This window comes from Sorex araneus, chromosome 6 (genome assembly GCF_027595985.1).
Source record: "Sorex araneus isolate mSorAra2 chromosome 6, mSorAra2.pri, whole genome shotgun sequence".
Classification (NCBI taxonomy): Eukaryota; Metazoa; Chordata; class Mammalia; order Eulipotyphla; family Soricidae; genus Sorex; species Sorex araneus.
The window spans coordinates 151134424-151153107 of NC_073307.1; the positions used below are offsets into that span (position 1 = coordinate 151134424).

The 18684-nt window shown below is 38.6% G+C and overlaps 3 protein-coding genes across 3 annotated transcripts; all 3 read left to right on the forward strand.

The window, feature by feature from the left end:
• Positions 1-737: 737 nt before the first annotated feature.
• LOC101540085 (olfactory receptor 4C15-like) lies at positions 738-1673 on the forward strand. The gene has a single exon (XM_012935863.2). The coding sequence runs from the start codon at positions 738-740 to the stop codon at positions 1671-1673; it is 936 nt and encodes a 311-aa protein (XP_012791317.1).
• Positions 1674-6478: 4805 nt separating this feature from the next.
• Positions 6479-7287, forward strand: LOC129406000 (nuclear RNA export factor 1-like). The gene has a single exon (XM_055143730.1). It carries the CDS (start codon positions 6479-6481, stop codon positions 7235-7237), a length of 759 nt encoding a protein of 252 aa, XP_054999705.1. The 3' UTR covers positions 7238-7287.
• A 9434-nt stretch (positions 7288-16721) lies between these two features.
• LOC101540351 (olfactory receptor 4C15-like) lies at positions 16722-17657 on the forward strand. The gene has a single exon (XM_004622068.2). The coding sequence runs from the start codon at positions 16722-16724 to the stop codon at positions 17655-17657; it is 936 nt and encodes a 311-aa protein (XP_004622125.2).
• Positions 17658-18684: the final 1027 nt, after the last annotated feature.

Below are 18684 nucleotides of genomic sequence, written 5' to 3' on the forward strand. Positions count from 1 at the left end.
AGGAAAAGGAACCAGACTGCTTAAATGAAGCCTCAGTTCACCAACCAAACTTAACTCTCACCTATCTGGAATTGTCTGTAGTTCTTTTAACCCATCCCATTATGGGAAACTATTCTACAAACAAATACTTTCTTTAAATTTCTATGAAGAGAAATCTCCTGGAGATAATTTAGTTTTACCTTTGAAGCTCCCTTTCAGAAAAAAATAAAATTCCACAAAAAATAAAATGTCTTATCACTTATTCTATAAATAAATAAATAAATACATACATAAATAAAGTGCCTCTAATACCCTCTTCCTGCTTTATAGATAAGGCAGTCTCCTAATCAGGGACGTCGTGCATCTGATGCCTGTGGTTACACAGTGATGCCTGTGAAGAGAAATACATGCCTGTTCCTCAAAACTAAAATCTGGTTTCAGAGTCCCTTAAAACAACTTACCATGATGAAGTCATCCTGTCTGGTGATTTAAATAGAATTTCTGCTGAACCTTATTACAAGCTATCTTGTTCCTCCTCGGAAGTTCTAATTGTCCATCTGAACAATTTCATTACATAGTAAGCACAACGTTCAAATTCGGTTTTTGTGATTTCAGTGATGAACTAAATAAAAGTAACATACAGGTGATCAATCTTGTGGATGCCAATGATAATAAACGGGTCTGATGTAACATTTACATCCTTGAAATTGCTGATTTTAGTGCTCTGTGTGGTTGCTCTGAGTGTGCCGTGGGAAGTCATGCAAAACCAAAGTTTTGTAACTGAGTTTGTTTTCCTTGGTCTTTCAAAGAATCCACAGGTTCAGAAAATTATATTTGTTGTATTTCTGTGTGTCTACATCACAACTGTCAGCGGCAACCTGCTGATAGTGGCGACCATCCGCAGCAGTCCTGCACTCCTGGGCTGCCCCATGTACTTCTTCCTGTCTTTCCTTTCCTTCATTGATGCTTGCCATACCTCGGCTATTGCCCCCAAAATGATTATAGACTGTCTCTATGAGAAGAAAACCATCTCCTTTGGAGGTTGTATGACACAGGTCTTTGCTGTGCACTTTTTTTCGGGGACAGAGGTGATTGTGCTCACAGCCATGGCCTATGACAGGTATGTGGCTATCTGTAAACCCTTGCACTATTCCTCCATCATGAACTCAAGGATCTGTGGCATTCTGATTGGGGTAGCCTGGACCGGTGGCTTTCTGCATTCCATTACACAAATTGTCTTTACTTTTCAACTACCCTTCTGTGGCTCCAATGTCATGGATAACTTTATGTGTGATGTGTACCCATTACTGAAGCTTGCCTGCACCGATACTTATGTCTTTGGCCTTTTGGTGGTGACCAACAGTGGTTTCTTTTGTATCCTCATCTTCTCCATGTTGCTTGTGTCCTATGGGGTCATCCTGTTCTCCCTGAGAAAGCACAGCACAGAAGGACAGAGGAAAGCCCTCTCCACCTGTGGGTCTCATGTTGCTGTTGTGGTTTTGTTCTTTGTTCCATGTATAATTGAGTATGCACGTCCTCCATCTGATTTATCTTTTGACAAAATATTGGAGGTATTTTACACTGTCCTAACTCCTTTACTCAATCCCTTGATTTACACTTTCAGAAATAAGGAAGTGAAAAGTGCCATGAGGAAACTTTGGAATAGATTAATGATTGTTTCTGTTGATAAATAGAGCCTTATATTTTGAAAAAAAAGAAGTTAAACTTAAAAGAACAAATTTTCTAGGTAAATTTTTCTATGTGAAAGAATTATTTTACAGAACTTCATCTTATCCAATTAGAATTATCAGTAAGAGTTTCAGGAAATATATTTTAACTCTTACATCTAGTAGATATCCTGATAAACAACTCATCCTGAAACTCATGTGAAGAATTAATGTGCACTTTTATTTTGAATCTGCTGATTGAAAAAAAAATAAAATCAAAGTAATATATTAATGATTGCTATTCATTTATTGTTAGATATGTGTGTGATTTTAATTTACCAAAATAATTTACAATACTATAATGAGAATCTTCTAGAAAATACAATATTGTTGTTCTGCCCATCATCAGAGACTCAGCATCCCTCAGCACTGTTCTAGGTCCCTCTCTTCATTCTCTCCACACCTCCTCTTAACAGACTCAGTTCCCCAGGTGGATTCTTAGGGTCAGGTAACACCGATCATATTTTAATCCCCTTACTGTTTTTAATAGTGCACATAAGAGATCTGTTCCTCTCTTATCTTCATTATTATGGGGTTGTTTGTTTTGTTGTTCTGTTTTGTGAGTACTCTATAGATCTTGTTACATTTTCCAAGGATTTGCAGTCACAGGTTTTCCCATTTACCTGAAGGCTTGAACACGTTTCAGCTACTGCCATCTAGTGTGGGGCCCACAGCTGGAGTGCCAGGGCACTTGCTGAGCTGGTGAACTGGAGTGTCCAGTCACACAAGCTGACTAGCCTCTACGAAGATGCCAGCATATTCTTGTTCCTGACTCCCTGTATGTCACTGTATATCCTGGGAAGCATCAGCAGCCTAATGTCCCAGAGTCTGAAGGACTTGGTCTCAGCTCCAGAGTTCGCTTGCATTTTGAATACACGCATCAGCTAGGTACACCAAGAGTAGGTATTGGTTCCAGATTTCATTCACTTCAGAGTAGTCGCTAGGACTTAGTTCACTGTTTCTCTCTGCCTTTTTCCGGATCTGGTCCAGCTATTACTGGAACCACTGCCCACAGTCCAGACTACTGCACAGTTCATTTCCTCAGACAGATGGTTGTGAAATACAGCTGGATGCAAGAAGCTGGGTTGATTCTTGATTTGCTCCTCATCAGATCCACTGGTACATTTGTCCCTACAAGATTGTTGGTTTGAACTCTACACTGGGCTGTAAGGGAGAAGGAGGAATGCTGAGTTTACACATTGCTCACATTTAAAAAAATACTAAAGCGCCTAGCTTTTTTTGTATATTATTTGTGCCTCTATAAGAGATACAAATCTCTATAAGCTAGCTGTCCTTGGTAGATCTCACTGGAAGTGAAAGAACTTATCAGACAAAGCAGAAGGAACTAGATTACATGAAGCAGTCTAAGGTTAGTAAGGCAGAATCTCTTGCCCGGGCATCCTGGCTGTCTTAATGGGGGCCCCTTGAAGGGCGGGTTGCAGGGGGGGCGGGTTGAGTTTCCCTCCCCACCCAGAGCAGAGCCCCGGCAGCCAAAGACCTTTGGAACCAAGCCACAGCCATGCTCGAGACCCCTCTCCACACATTTGGGTGAGCCTCACGCATGAAGGAACAGGCAGAGGAACCCAGTTGTACAGGTCCTGGGACTGAGATATCCAAGCCTGCTCTGATAGGAACTGGACCTCCTCATCCTAGATCCCCCATTTCCCAGTAGCTTGGCAGCCACATCCACAAATGCTCCCTGCCCCCCCCTGCTGTGTAATCCCATCAACCCATCAACAGCCAAAATCCAGAGACTATAAAACAATACTTTCTGAAGCACGCATCCGCATTTGAGGCTGTATGACCTCTTATAGCCTAGTTCTCCCTTTCGGAGAACCTAAGAAGGTACTGAGAGCATCTTGTCCACATGGAAGAGCCTAGCAAGCTCTCTGTGGTGTATTCAATATGCCAAATACAGGAACAATATGGGTCATTCCCCTGACCTTGAAAGAGCCTCCAATGCCGCACTGCTGGGAAGAATGAGTAAAGAGAGGCTGCTAAAATCAGGGCTAGGACTCATGTCTCTAGACTGTGAACTAAGTCATAGCCCCACCCCGGCCAAGGAGGGGAAATATCGTTCTTTCTTGTTTTTTTTTTTTCCCTTTTCGGGGAGAAGCCGTGTGGTGTCCACCATATTATGAGGACTATTAAGCAGGTATGAACTTGGTGGAGCGGAAAGCAGAAAAAATAAAGAGTTATGTTCTTGGAACAGCAGGACTTCATATCTCTTCATTCTCAGCAATGGAAAACTAATTATCAAATGCTTCCTTGGCAGTAGGGCTGTCTTTTTTGGGGGGAAACTCCAACAACAATAGTGAGTTTTGTGTTGAAATATGGAACTTAATCAAGGTAAAGAGAAAATGAAGTGAAATTTATCAGTTACACAGGTGGGGGTGGGGGGCGAGGGGTGGGAGGTATACTGGGGTTTTTGGTGGTGGACTGGTGAAGGGATGGGTGTTTGTATAACTGAGACATAGCCTGAGAACTATGTAACTTTCCACATGGTGATTCAATAAAATAAATAACTTTAAAAAAATTCAGGGCTAGGACGGATGGAGATGTTACTGTGCCCGCTCGAGGAAATCAATGATCAACGGGATGACAGTGATATGTGAAAATGCCTATCGTTTCTCCATTCCCAGATTTACTATCAATTCCTCCAGGTTTCTTGACCTCTGCCATTTTCAGAGGTACTTCTGCTTGTCCCTCTGTTCACCCTCCAACAATTGTGCACCTGGGCAAGGCTTGGTCTCAATAAGGCTCTCACTATTCCATCTCCTTTCCTGGAATGGGAACCCTAGTGTGGTCATTGGTGCACTTTAAACCCCATTCCATGAACAAACAGGACCACTATATTTTTATATTTGGTGTCTCTTTCAATGATTCCCTATGAAATATTTTGTCTATTTTAATTTTTCTTGTTTTCCTGTATTTTGTGGGTGGGAAGTCCCTCATTCTTCACTTCCTACCTCCAAGTGTGATCTCACTTTCTATGTCATAACAAGAGTTTTTCATGCAAATATTATTGCACGAAAATCATTTGGTTTCTCAGAGATATTGTCTATTGAAATATCAAAGGAATGTCAATATCCTTAAAAACAAATTGTTACAAATTAGGATAGATTTCAAGGAGAAGAATTAGAGAATACATAAAATCTGCCTTGTTATAATAAAGTTTTAACATAAATAAAATATGAGACCTATTCATGAATATGAAAAATATGAGAAAATATGAGACCATGTGAAGCAACACACATCATAAAAAATGAACAGTGGAGGCAAAATACATTTTTAGTGAGCAATAAATTACTAGTCAGAGATAAAGAAATTTTAGGACTTTTAAACATATTCCTTATTCATAGATTGGAAGAATATATTTCATTAAAATAATTACCTTATCAAACACCTTAGGGATCAATGGAATGTGAAGTAAACTCTGCATTACATTCTTCAAATACATAAAACAAATTGTTTCTAAAATTTTAATTGAACCATTAAACATGAGAAACGTCACATTTCCTCACTTTCAACTATACTATAAAGCTACAGGAAGCAAAAGTATTCAGTGTTGGATAAAGGCCGACTCTCAGATCTATTGTGTAGCTCAGGGATAAACCACAGAGATATGGGATGTTAATTCTCCATTTTAAAATAAAAGTACTCTATCATTTTAATTGAATTAATGTGATTTACAGCGCTGTGAATGATTATTTCATGTGTACATCATTGCAACACCACAACCACCACCACAGTATCCACTGTCCTCCACAAGGTTTCAAAGGCTCCTCTCATTCAACCCTCTACTCCAGCCCACAAACTCAGTTCTGTGGACCTTGGTTACCCCTGATCTTTTGTTTGCTACCTTACTATGAATCTTTAAGTTCCACATATGAAGGTGATGTACTGTACTTACTTATTCCTTCTGACTTCTCTCAGTCTATATCTTATAGTCTGTCCATGCTGCAGCAAATTGCATGATAAAGCTGCACAGTATTCTGTTGTGTATATATTCCACAATAACTTAATTTGCTCGCCTATAGTAGGTCATTTCTGTTACCATATTTTGGCTATCAGACCTTGCTGCAATGGGCATGCATACATACCAGCAGAATCTTATGTTTTATGTGTTATATACAACCAGGTGCTGTACGCGTCTTTATCAACAAAATGGCGTGTTGGATTTCAGAAGTCGAGAACGTTGGGAACAACAAATGCCTGTGGAATTTGGTACGTGGGCAGGTGGACATGGCTGTCAAAGAGATCTGAGTAGAAGTCATGAATAATCCTCTTTACTGCCTTTCTGGAAGATGTGATAGATCCATCGGGACATCGGAGGGCAGTCATCTTGGTCTTGCAGTCGGCAAAGGACAGGCGAGCATTGCAAATACTTTTCCCTGCTTCAGCTGAACCAGCCAAAACTGCTGCTCTTCTCTCTTTGAGGTCTTCCTTTATCGCATCTCTGCACAGCTTTGTGAGCTCAGACATTAGATTGTGGTTGCCTGAGGCTCGCACCAAACCACGTTGATGAATGAGCTCATCATTCAACCTGAAGAATCTGCCGCCAGTTACTCATCAATACACTGGCTCGATTCTTCACATGCTACCTGTCTGAATGCAAGGTTCCATCTCAGTGGAAAACCAGTAGGACCGTTCTGTTGTACAAGAAGGGAGACATCCACGACATCGGCAACTCGCCCAATCTGCCTGCTCTCTGTCGTCTAGAAGAAGTTCACTAGCGTCATCCTGAATAGAATAGGCAGAACACTAGATGAATGACAACCAAGGGAAGCAAGGGAAGCTACTTTGGCACCGAGGCCCTGAAGAATCTGGTCCTGCACTTCCTACAGCAGTACTATGCAATCTATGACTCTGGAGACCGGCAGGGACTCCTGGACGCCTACCACGACGGGGCATGCTGCTCCCTGAGTATCCCCTTCACCCCCCAGAACCCCGCACGAAGCAACCTGGCTGAGTACTTCAAGGACAGCAGGAATGTGAAGAAGCTGAAAGACCCCACCCTGCGGTTCCGCCTGCTGAAGCACACGCGTCTCAATGTCGTTGCCTTCCTCAACGAGCTGCCCAAGACTCAGCATGATATTAACTCCTTCGTGGTCGACATAAGTGCCCAGACTAGCACGCTGCTGTGTTTCTCTGTCAATGGCGTCTTCAAGGAAGTGGACGGGAAGTCCCGGGATTCCTTGCGAGCCTTCACGCGGACGTTCATCGCTGTTCCTGCCAGCAATTCAGGGCTGTGCATAGTGAATGACGAGCTGTTTGTGCGGAACGCCAGCCCTGATGAGAGCCAAAGAGCCTTCGCCATGCCTGCACCCACGCCTTCCTCCAGCCCAGTGCCCACCCTCTCCCCGGAGCAGCAGGAAATGCTGCAGGCCTTCTCCACGCAGTCTGGCATGAACCTCGAGTGGTCCCAGAAATGTCTGCAGGACAACAACTGGGACTATACCAGGTCTGCCCAGGCCTTCACTCTTCTCAAGGCCAAGGACAAGATTCCTGAAGTGGCTTTCATGAAGTGATCCAGAGTCATCCCAGAAGCCCCTGTAAATAAATAGCCCTTGGATAGCCCAAAAAAAAAAAAAAAAAAAAAAAAAAAAAACGGGGCAAGTCGGGTTCGGAAGGGGATTCAGCACAACAGACCATATCCACACAGTGACCAAACTCATTGAAGTTTTGCGAGAATTCAAGATGCCAGTCTGTCTAATGTTCATCGACTTAAAGAAGGCCTTCGATTCTGTTGAGAGTGAGGCAGTCATCGAAGCCCTGGCCAAACAGGGCATTCGAACTCAGTATATCAAAATCCTCTGGGAGCTGTATTGTGGATTCACCACCATGATCTCACCTTTCTACAAGGAAGTGATCATTGATGTAAAGAGAGGGGTGCGGCAGGGTGATACCATTTCACTGAAACTCTTCAGTGCCACCCTTGAGAACATCATGCAACAACTGGAATGGGAAGGAATCGGAGTGAAGATAGATGGTCGGCAACTACACCACCTCCGCTTCGCTGATGACATTGTTCTCATAACACCGAACATTAGCCAAGCGGCACAAATGCTGACCGACTTCGCCCACGAGTGTGGAAAGGTCGGATTGCAGCTTAATCTGAACAAGACAATGTTCATGAAAAACAAACTGGTCCCTGAAGCTCCATTTGCTCTCAATGGAACGAACATCTCCGAATGCAGCAGCTATGTGTACCTGGGTCAAGAAATCAACATGAGGAACGACTTAGTGCCAGAACTGCACAGGAGGAAGAGAGCAGTTTGGAATGCATTCAAGAGCATCGAAGAGGTGGTTAAGAGAACAAAGAACCTCCGACTCTGGGCACATCTTTATGATTCCACCATTCTTCCTGCACTAACATATGCCTCAGAGACCTGGGCCCCACACAAACAGGATGAGAATGCTATTAGGGTATCCCAAAGAGGAATCAAAAGAGCTATGCTGGGAACATCATATCTCACTCAAGTGAGAGAAGGAATCCGGAGTTCTGACTTCCGTCTACGGTCAAAAATCAGGGACGCTGTCTCGTTTGCCAAGGCATCAAAGATCAGATGGGTGGGTCATGTAATGGGATTCAGAGATGACCACTGTACTAGAGCTGTTACCTACTGGATTCCATGGGACGTCAAAAGACCTTGTGGCCGCCCACCAACTAAATGGTCAGATTTCTTCGTCAGATCCCTAAATGAACGATTTGAGGCTCTTTCTGTTCATGGAGCAAGCAGATATCATTGAGTTGCACTAGCACGAGACAGGGACAAATGGAGATATTACTGGCGCCTGCTCGAGCAAATCGAGATCAACAGGACTACATTTGATAAAAGTGAACCATCAATTGAGTTTTTATAGTTTTAAGACAGTAAAATCTTACATTTGGAGCTGAAGGTTAACAGCATCGATATTTCTTTAGTCTAAACTAATATTCAGAATAATACTAATATTTTATTTGAAGATTAGCTTCAAATAAAATATTATTTTGGTGAATGGACAATTGGATTAGTAACGTTTATAGTATTTCTATTTGAAAAATTAGATATTGTATACTTGATTGTATACTTGATTGTATACTTGATTGATTCCTGAGTTCAGTCATTATTAAACCCTGACCATCATGGCTGTGGTCAAAAAACCAAAAACAAAAATATAACCTCATGTGTCCTTAATAAATGTGAGGCAAATAAATGGCCATCATAGATAAAACAGAAAAAATTTCTTAGAAACAAAACTTTAAAAAATGGGTGGGTCATGTTCCCACAAATTAAATTATACTATAAAGTTAGAGTTATCAAAACTGTGGTCCTGGAATAAAAACAGAGAGTTTAGCAGGATATAATTTTGATCCCAGAGGTAAATTCTCATATTTATCAACGTTAATTTTCAAAAGAGGGACTAGTTACATTAAACTTTAATTCTACCACATTGAACTGGGAGTAAACACCAGATAAATTACATTATAAAGCATTGAAAAGAAAAATGTTTTACTGTCTAAAAGAAGTATATATCATTTTTAAAGTTCTGCAGTATGAATATCATAAACAAAGAATAATAGAGGTTAGTAATTGAATGTATACTCCTTACCAAAATTTCTAGGTTTCAGTATTATTAAATAAACATGAAATGACGCACTACTAGCTATATTTCACATTACATATTGAGTATGAATCCTTATCTGAGAATATTACCCTATCATTTTATGAGCAAATAGAACTTTTATCGTTTACCATAAAAACTATATTACATTTCTGTATCACACATATTTTGTTTTTGAAGGGAATAAAAGCATCTTCAAATAGAAACAGGAGCACAGATACCTATGTGCTGTTAAAATATAATTGCTCAGGGACAAAAGATTTTGCCAACACTTGAAAAAAAACGTTAAAAGTCCTGAAAATCATACAGGTGGGAAATTCCCAACCTTGGGGAGAATTGAGATGCAATTCTATAGGTTCATGATGTCTCAGGAAAACATCCCTTAATTCCAGTGGGAAATCAATCGAAAAGGAAACTTTGATTTCTTATTCCCTCCTTCCCCAAACCATGTTCAACACAGTGCTGCACAAGCAGTAGAGAACATTCTCTGCATCTTCAACTAGGGTGGCTCTTCCTCTATCTCTCTGATGAAGAAATAAGATGTGGACACAACAGTCACTTGTTGTTCAGTTCATCGAATATTAGAGATTGCCAGGACCAGAGCAATCAATAGACTGAAACATGGTAGGATTCATAATTACACTTTTTAATTTTAAAGAAGAATTTCAAATAGAAAATTAGGACTTAAAATTATAGATGTTATAATCCAACCTTCAAGTTTAATAGAATTTTAGTTTCTAAAATTAGGTAGTAATACATAAAATACTACAGCTTAACTGCACACTGGGCTACTCACATGACCTTTCTGTCTCAGGATTTTCACTTTAAATAGAGATTATAATCTTTATAAACTCATGGAAAACATAGTGACATATAACATTTATCATCAATTAGACAACAGTCAAGATGCTTTAAGCACTCAATAAGTATTGTGTACAAGAAGAAAAACTTTTGGTGGAGTGATTGAAATAATTCTTATTTCAAAATTTTAAACCTGCTTTTTACACTTATGTTTATTTTCAGGTCAAATGCAAATTAGGTAATACGTACCATATTCAGCACTTTGTCTTTGTCTCAGCTGTACTTTTGCTTTCTGGATTTCTCATGTCTCAGGAATCCAAAAAATATTTCTCCCTACACTGTTGTTTGGAGTGGAGCAATAGCACAGTGGGTAGGGTATTTGCTTGCATGCATGACCTGGGTTCGATTCTTCATCCCTTTCGGAGAGCCCTGCAAGCTACTGAAAATATCTCGCCCGCATGGCAGAGCCTGGCAAGCTCCTCGTGGCATATTTGATATGCCAAAAACAGTAACAACAAGTCTCACAATGGAGATGTTAGTGGTGCCCCACCTGAGTAAATTGAAGAACAATGGGACTACATTGACAGTGACAGATCAAAGGGAATAGAAACATATTTAAAGTTCCATAAAATTCCTTGTGGAATGTTTGTGATATTTAAACACTTTAGCACAAGATTTTGTGTTTAGCACAGGACAAGCACGCTAGTTTCAGCTCTGCAAAATCATTTTACCAGGTAGACAATTAGATGATTCATAAGCACTATATTCTTCCTTTGAATATTTTGGCGATGGAATAAATGAATTTTAGGTTAACAATGTGATTAAGAACACTTTATTCTCGGCCATGTGTTAGTACAGCAGGTAATATGAATGTCTTTAACACAGCCAAGGCTAGTTATATCCACACATTCAACCTGGTGCTATGAGTTCCACCAGGATTGATTCCTGGCACAGAGCCACAAATAACTGAGTGCTGAACACCACTGAATGTGTTCCCTAAACCAAATCCAAACTTGGTCACCTGATATAGAGAATTATATTATAGATTATGTAATATATTAATTATATTGTCATGTGTGCATTGCTATATACATTGCTTAATTAAAATGATCACTTCAATATTTAACAATATCTTCTGACTTATGCATACTAAATACTAAATATGCATAAGAATATTATTTGACTCTTATGGATTGGGCAGTGTGAAATATCTTACCACTGTTTAGAAGAGGACACCAAGACAATGGGTTTCTTAAGTGACACAGGAGTATCAGCAAATATATTAAATCATGATATAATTAATTAGAATTAATTATAATGATTAAAGTCTTATTTGATTCATCAAATTAATATACTTATAAAACTATCACATGAACATTAACATCATACTTTTGAATGAATTGCCTTATTTTTTTCACATCATTACTTTTTTTAACTGCTATATATATCTTTTCTATTTAAAACTCAATTACTCAGTGCCCTGAATTTTTGTCAGTTGCCTCGGTTCTTAACTGTTATCCATTTCATTGCATTCTCTTTTGACACTAGGATAAATTATGTTTTTTTTCCTTTCAATATAAGTTTTATTCATGGAAGGATGTTGTATTTTATTCATAGTCTTGCTGTCTAGGAGACAATTGTAGCAAGATACAGAGGTCATTGTGCAGGCACTGCTGAGGAATGCTGTCTATTTTGGATGCATAGTGGATTTGATTATTAATTCATTTTCAAAAACATGAATTAAAGTTGAACATAAATCAGAATGGGTAGGGTTTTTTCATCAATGTTGTGAGTTCTGGGAGTTAGTTTTATATTTATAGAATAAATTTTATTTGTACTTTAAGCCTCATAATTTTCTACATATTAAATAAGAAGAAAATGCATATGCCTGTATCATATAATTTGAGAACATTTGCATACTAGAGGCAGCTGAAGATAAAACTGTTGTCCACAGATGTAGCTGGAAATGAACTGAGAAATTGAAATAATTGAAATAATTATTGAAATTATTCTCTGGATCATTAAAGGACAATATTTCTGCAGATTAAATGGCTGACTTTCTACATGAGAAACAATAGAAACTTCAACCAGTAAAGGCACAGTACCATAAGCTACACTATTCTGTTGTCCTGGTAAAAAAAAATAATTGGAAATCATTCTTGACATAATCTGTTGACACATTCAGGTAATTGGTGAACTCACATGCTTTGCAAGAGAGTAAATTTCAAATAGTTATATCTAAGGAAGTTATACTAAATCAAATTGGAGGACATCTTAAATGTAATTAATAAATAGTGAGTAAAAATTCAAGATTCAGCTATATTAAATATATTGCTCTATTTCTTTCTGTGTAGTTTTGCTACATCTGTAACCTCTATATGTGGATTAGAAACAGCAGAGTCATTAACTCTCTGAATTAATTGCTGGGAAAGAAGGATTCTTGTTCCTGTCTGGGTTGATCTAACAGGCAAGAACTGGCTATGCAAAGACCGTAAAGGTCTATGTTTAAATCCCAGATCAACATCTATTATTTGTTTGAAATAATACTGTAAGTGATAATTATCCACAGTTAAATATGTATAAAAGACATAGTGTTGGTAGTTGACTAGGCAATAATTCTTCAATAATTATTTTACTGCTACTATTGAACTTAAAATTGAGGGCAGCACTTGATAGTAATATTATTTTTTAACAGGTTTAAATTTTAAATAAAACAGTATGTAATTCATGCAAAGATCTTATGTTTTAATTTAATTTAATGTCATTTGAGTTACCACAGTTTATTCCTCCGTCCCTCTCGGAGAGCCCGGCAAGCTACTGAGAGTATCTAGCCCACACGGCAGAGCCTGGCATGCTACCCGTGGCATATTCGATATGTCAAAAACAGTAACAAGTCTCACAATGGAGACGTTACTGGTGCCTGCCCCAGCAAACTGATAAACAATGGGACAACAGTGTTAGAGTGCTACCACAGTTTATAATCCTTCATCATTGGATTTTATGCATAACACAATCCTCACCAACCTTCCCCTCACCCCACCTGCCATGTCCACTTCCTTCCCACAGGTTTTCCAGCGTCAACCCCTGATGACTATAGCTTTATCCCAGAGTTTAAAGTTGGGGAATGTGAAGTCTGTTCAGGGGGACTCATTATTCTGTGTGAACTTCAGGCTTGTTTAATCTATAAACATAGATTATAACACTGCGCTGTAGCACTGTAATCCAGTTGTTGATCAATTCGCTGGAGTGGGCACCAGTAATGTCTCCCTTGTGAGACTTGTTGTTACCGTTTTTGGCATATCCAATATGCCCCCGTAACTTGCCAGGCTCTGCTCTGTGGGCTGGATAATCTCAGCAGTTTGCCAGGCTCTCTGAGAGAGACGGAGGAATTGAACCCAGGTCAGCTACGTGCTATGGCTCCAGTCCAAACATAGATTATAAATTAAAACATATTTTTCAATGTCTTTAAAAGTGTCATGGGTATTTTTATTAGAACTACATTGTATCTGCAGTGTTCTGGGAGGATAGCCACTTTGACAAATATTGACACTTCCTATCCACTAAGAGGGGATGTTTACATTTCCCTGTGTCTTTTTCTTTTATTTTGTAATGACATAGTTTTTTTCTATGTAAGACTTTAACTTCTTTTGTTAAGTTGATTCCCAGGTACTAGATTTTCTGAGGAACAACTGCTGAACAGGATTAATTTTTTAACTTCTCTCTCATTTGTTTTATTATTTGCATTAAAAAATAACCAAAGTTTGTCCATTGATTTTGTAGTCTGCTAGTCAATGGCATAAATATACTTTTTTTAGACGTTACTTTGTAGAGTCTTTAGTATTTTCAAAGTGTAGTTTCATGTCTCTGCAAACACTGAGTCTGACATCTTTTCTAGTCTGCCTTTAGTATCTCTTTCTTGCCTAATTGCTATGGCATGGACTTCCAGAACTAAATTAAATAGTAGTATTGAGAGTGGACATTGTTGTCTTGTGTCTGACTCTAGAGGGAAGGTTTTCAATTTTTCACCAACGAGCACAATATTTGCTGTGAGCTTGTGGTAATTAGCTTTAACTATATTGAAAATTCTTTCACCTTCCATATTACTGAGTTCACATCATGAACGGGTTTGCATCTTTTGGATTCTTTCTCTGCATCTGTTGATATTAATAGATGACTTTTTTCTTATATTGATGTGGTTTATTATGTTGATTGACTTGAGTATATTAAACCATGAATCTTATTTGATCATGTTATATTTTGTATTTGGTTGGCTAATATTTTGTTGAGAATCTTTGCATGTACATTCATCAGGAATATAGCTTTCCCTTTTTGTGATCTGTCTCTCTCTGCTTTTGATGCCAGGGTTATGTTTGCCTCATTGAAACTGGAAGGATTCCTGCTTCTACAACTTCCTGAAAGAGCCTGGAAAGAATTGGGAGTAAGTCTTTTTTTAATGGTTTGTACTGAAATTCAAGTAGGTACACAGTGAATTAGGTGAAAAAGTAACACTGGAACAAACTAAACTCAAACAAATATAGCACAGAAGACTGAACTAGCAATAAACACCTTAGTAAATCTTTAGACAAGGACTTAACAACTCCATGATAAGACATAATAACTTTAACATAAAAATTGATTTTTAAAAAAGCATTGATTTTGATATTGGAGCTTTGTTGTCTAATCAATTTTAATTCTAGATTTATTTGGACAATTGAGGATTTGTTTATATTTAAAAATAAATAAATACATTTAGATAAATTAAGGTATGGGAAAACTTGCTAGTGAGTTTATCTAAGACTGTCCTTTTTGTAGTGGCTGGGAACAGGTTGATTATGTAACCTTTAAATTTCATCGATAGTAATTGATGACAAAGCCTTCCACTGACTTTTCATGTTCTGTAATCTCTTTCTTACTGTCATTTCTGTTTATAGTTTTAAATGTCGTTTTTCATACTTTCTTCTACTTGCACCACTGTTTCTTTGAGCTCATTAAAGATCCTCAATATGTTCTAGCTATAATACTTATCTGAGAGGTTCTACTTGTAATTGAGTTGTCCAGGCTACTGTCCTCATTCCAAAAGTGTGGTGGTATTTCTATGCTGCTTACTCATTGTATCTGTTGCAGCATAGAGTTGAGACTTTCTAATTCATCACTTGTGCTCTCCTGCCAGGGCACTCCCTAGGGTAACCAGAGAATTAATAGACTCAGTTATCCTAGAGAATTACTTCCCTGTTGGAACTATTCCGAAATCTTTGGTTGTCGATGAACAGTTGTTTAGAATTTTGTGCAAGGATTTCAGGAACACTTTTAATGTCATTGTCCATGTCATTATTTCAGCTGTAGTTTAGGGGTCTAGGATTTCTACCTACCATGGATACTTTTGTTCTTTTTTGTTGTGGAAATAGGAGACGGAGGCTAGTATCAAGCTAAAGCTAGAGTTAGTGTGGTATGGTTGCAGGCTACCAAACCACTCCAGCTCAAGTTCAGTGAAAATGTCCCATTGGTCCCCTTGGAATATGCAGGAGTAAAGAAGTAGTGTGTAACTACAGAGGGACCTCAAGCTTCTGTGGGTTGTGTGGATCCCAGCAGGCAAATGGCTTTTGTACGGCAATTTATATAACACTCTTGTTGCTGAAAGAAATATCCCTGGCCTGCTGCATAAGCCAGTGTATGGCTTCTGCTGGATTTAGAGTTCTAACCTGTTTTGTAATGTGCTTTGTATATTTATAGAACCTACTGTCACTGTCACTGTCATCCCTTTTCTCATTGATTTCCTCGAGAGGGCACCAGTAAGGTCTCCATTGTGAGACTTGTTGTTACTGTTTTTGGCTTACTGATAACACCATGGGTAGCTTATCAGGCTCTGCCCTGCAGGCAAGATACTCTTGCTAGCTTGTCAGGCTCTCAGAGAGGGGCAGAGAAATCGAACCCAGGTCAGCTGTGTGCAAGGCAAACGCACCACCACTGTGCTATTGCTCCAGCTTATAGGAACTCAATATTTTTAATAGAAGTTACTTGTGATATGACCTGACTAATTTATCTTAAAGGGCCTATCACTTCAGACTCATCCAGAAATTGTTGTGAAAGAGCTGTGATTTTAAAGTGAGACTGACATCTTTTTCCCCTTGTGGATAAAACATTCTTCTGATCAGGGACATCTCACATCTGTATGCCTATTATTACAAGGTGATGCACAACATGACAAGTAAATTGATGTGCTGATGCCTCAGAACTAAGATATGACTTCAAAGTCTCCTTTAACAACTTTCTCTAGAATACCATGACTAAGTAATCTATGTTGGCAACTGAAATAAAATAGGTTCCGAATCTTGTCACATTTGGGTTTGTTCCTTTAGAAATGCTCTCTATCTAGCACTATTCTATGTATTAAAAAAAGTGAATTTCCCCCGATCTTCCACTATTGATTATTAAGAAAATTCTGGTTTTTATTTTTGTTTCAAAAATGAAAGAATCACAGAATAGAAAGCGCCACATGGAAGAACAAATCTGTGAGTGCCTATGATAAACTTATCTTATGTAACTTCGTCATTTTTGTTTCAGGTTGGGATGGTCTGTGTGGCAGCTCTGAGGGTTTTCTGGAAAATTATGCAAAATCAAAGCTTTGTCACTGAGTTTGTCCTTCTGGGAATTTCACAGAATTCAGATGTTCAGAAAATTGTATTCATCATAGTTCTGTTTGTCTACATTGCAACCATCTGCGGCAACCTGCTGATTGTGGGAGCCATCATCAGCAATGCAGCACTCCTGGGCTCCCCGATGTACTTCTTCCTGGTTTTTCTATCTTTACTGGATGCATGTCTCACCTCAGCTATTGCCCCGAAAATGATCATAGACTGTCTCTATGAGAAGAAAACCATCTCCTATGGAGGTTGTATGTTGCAGGTCTTTGCTGGACACTTATTTTCTGGAGCAGAGGTGATTGTCCTCACAGCTATGGCCTATGACAGGTATGTGGCCATCTGCAAACCCTTGCACTACTCGTCCATCATGAACCCAAGGCTCTGTGGCATTTTGATGGGGGTAGCCTGGACAGGGGGCTTTCTCCACTCCATTATTCAAATTCTCTTTACTACCCAGCTGCCTTTCTGTGGCCCCAATACCATTGATCATTTCATGTGTGACTTGTACCCGTTACTGAAGCTGGCCTGCACTGACACTTACGTGTTTAGCCTTTTGGTGGTGGCCAACAGTGGGCTCATCTGCATCCTGATCTTCTCCATGTTGCTTGTGTCCTATGCGGTCATCCTGTTCTCCCTGAGAAACCACAGCACTGAAGGACAGAGGAAAGCCCTCTCCACCTGTGGGTCTCATGTTGCTGTTGTGGTTTTGTTCTTTATTCCGTGTATATTTGAGTATGCGCGGCCTCCAGTTTCTTTCTCCTTTGACAAAATCGTGGAGATATTCTGCACTATCCTAACTCCTTTACTCAATCCTTTGATTTATGCTTTCAGAAATAAGGAGGTGAAAAATGCCATTAGCAAACTGTGCAGCAGGTTAATGATTGTTTCTGTTGAAAAATAATTTTTTGTTAAAAAATTTATTTGTTTGAAAAAATTTTAAATATAACTTTATTATATCAGAGTGATTTCTGAGCACAAAGTGAGTAAGAAACCCTCAGCAATCTGGTGTCTGCACCCCTCTCAACATACACACAGAAGGTAAAAGAAATTAATCAATTAAAGTATTTCAGATAAAGTACCTAATTCATTTTAAGGCATGGAATATTTTTTTTGAAATGCCATTTACACTTCTTACTCGAATTAGAAAGCAACATTATACTTTTGAGACTTGAAAACATTCCTGTCAAGCACCAGTTTCCTAATTATTTTGCAGATGCATTTATTTTAGTTGTGCATGTTATATTTTAACTGTAATTGATGAGGGTTATTGCAGTGTGAATGAGTTTAATGGAGAATTAAATTGAATGGAGACATGTGTATCTATCTATCTATATACTCATTGTCACTGATATGGTCAATTGAAACTTTCTATCACACAGAAATATTCAGTCAAAGAATATTTCCTGTTTTGTGTGATTTTAGACTAAAAGTGTGAAAAAATACACTTTATAAAGCAAAGTTACTCTCTGTGAATTCATTATTATCAAATGTCCCCTTTTTGTGATTAGAAAACTTTGTTATAATAATTTTTCAAAACATTTAGGTCGTTTTTTTATAAGGTCTAAGCTTGGTATATTCATAGGTTTTAAGACTTGGTGCATTACCTAATCATGCCTTTTCTGTATAATAATTCACCTTTGATGCTGTCAGTAAGTGTCATGGAAAAGGAAGTAGTGTGAAACCTTTCCATAATCACCTCTCATATAATTGCTCTCATTTTATTCTTTTTCTATGTGTATTCAGTTGAATTTATCCAAAATAAACAAGTATCTGTGTATTTTATTCTTGGGATACCCTCACTCAACCCTCTGATTTATATTCAGATAAGTGTATAAGATAAAAGCACCATCAGAATTCTGGTTTTCCAAACACACAAAGTGGATTTTTATTCTTCTATTTAACATAGAGAGATAGCATCTTCCATTTAT

Bases quoted from the DNA above. Each gene is read 5' to 3' on its own strand.
- LOC101540351 (XM_004622068.2), top strand. From the start codon at position 16,722: ATGCAAAATCAAAGCTTTGTCACTGAGTTTGTCCTTCTGGGAATTTCA.
- LOC129406000 (XM_055143730.1), top strand. From the start codon at position 6,479: ATGACAACCAAGGGAAGCAAGGGAAGCTACTTTGGCACCGAGGCCCTG.
- LOC101540085 (XM_012935863.2), top strand. From the start codon at position 738: ATGCAAAACCAAAGTTTTGTAACTGAGTTTGTTTTCCTTGGTCTTTCA.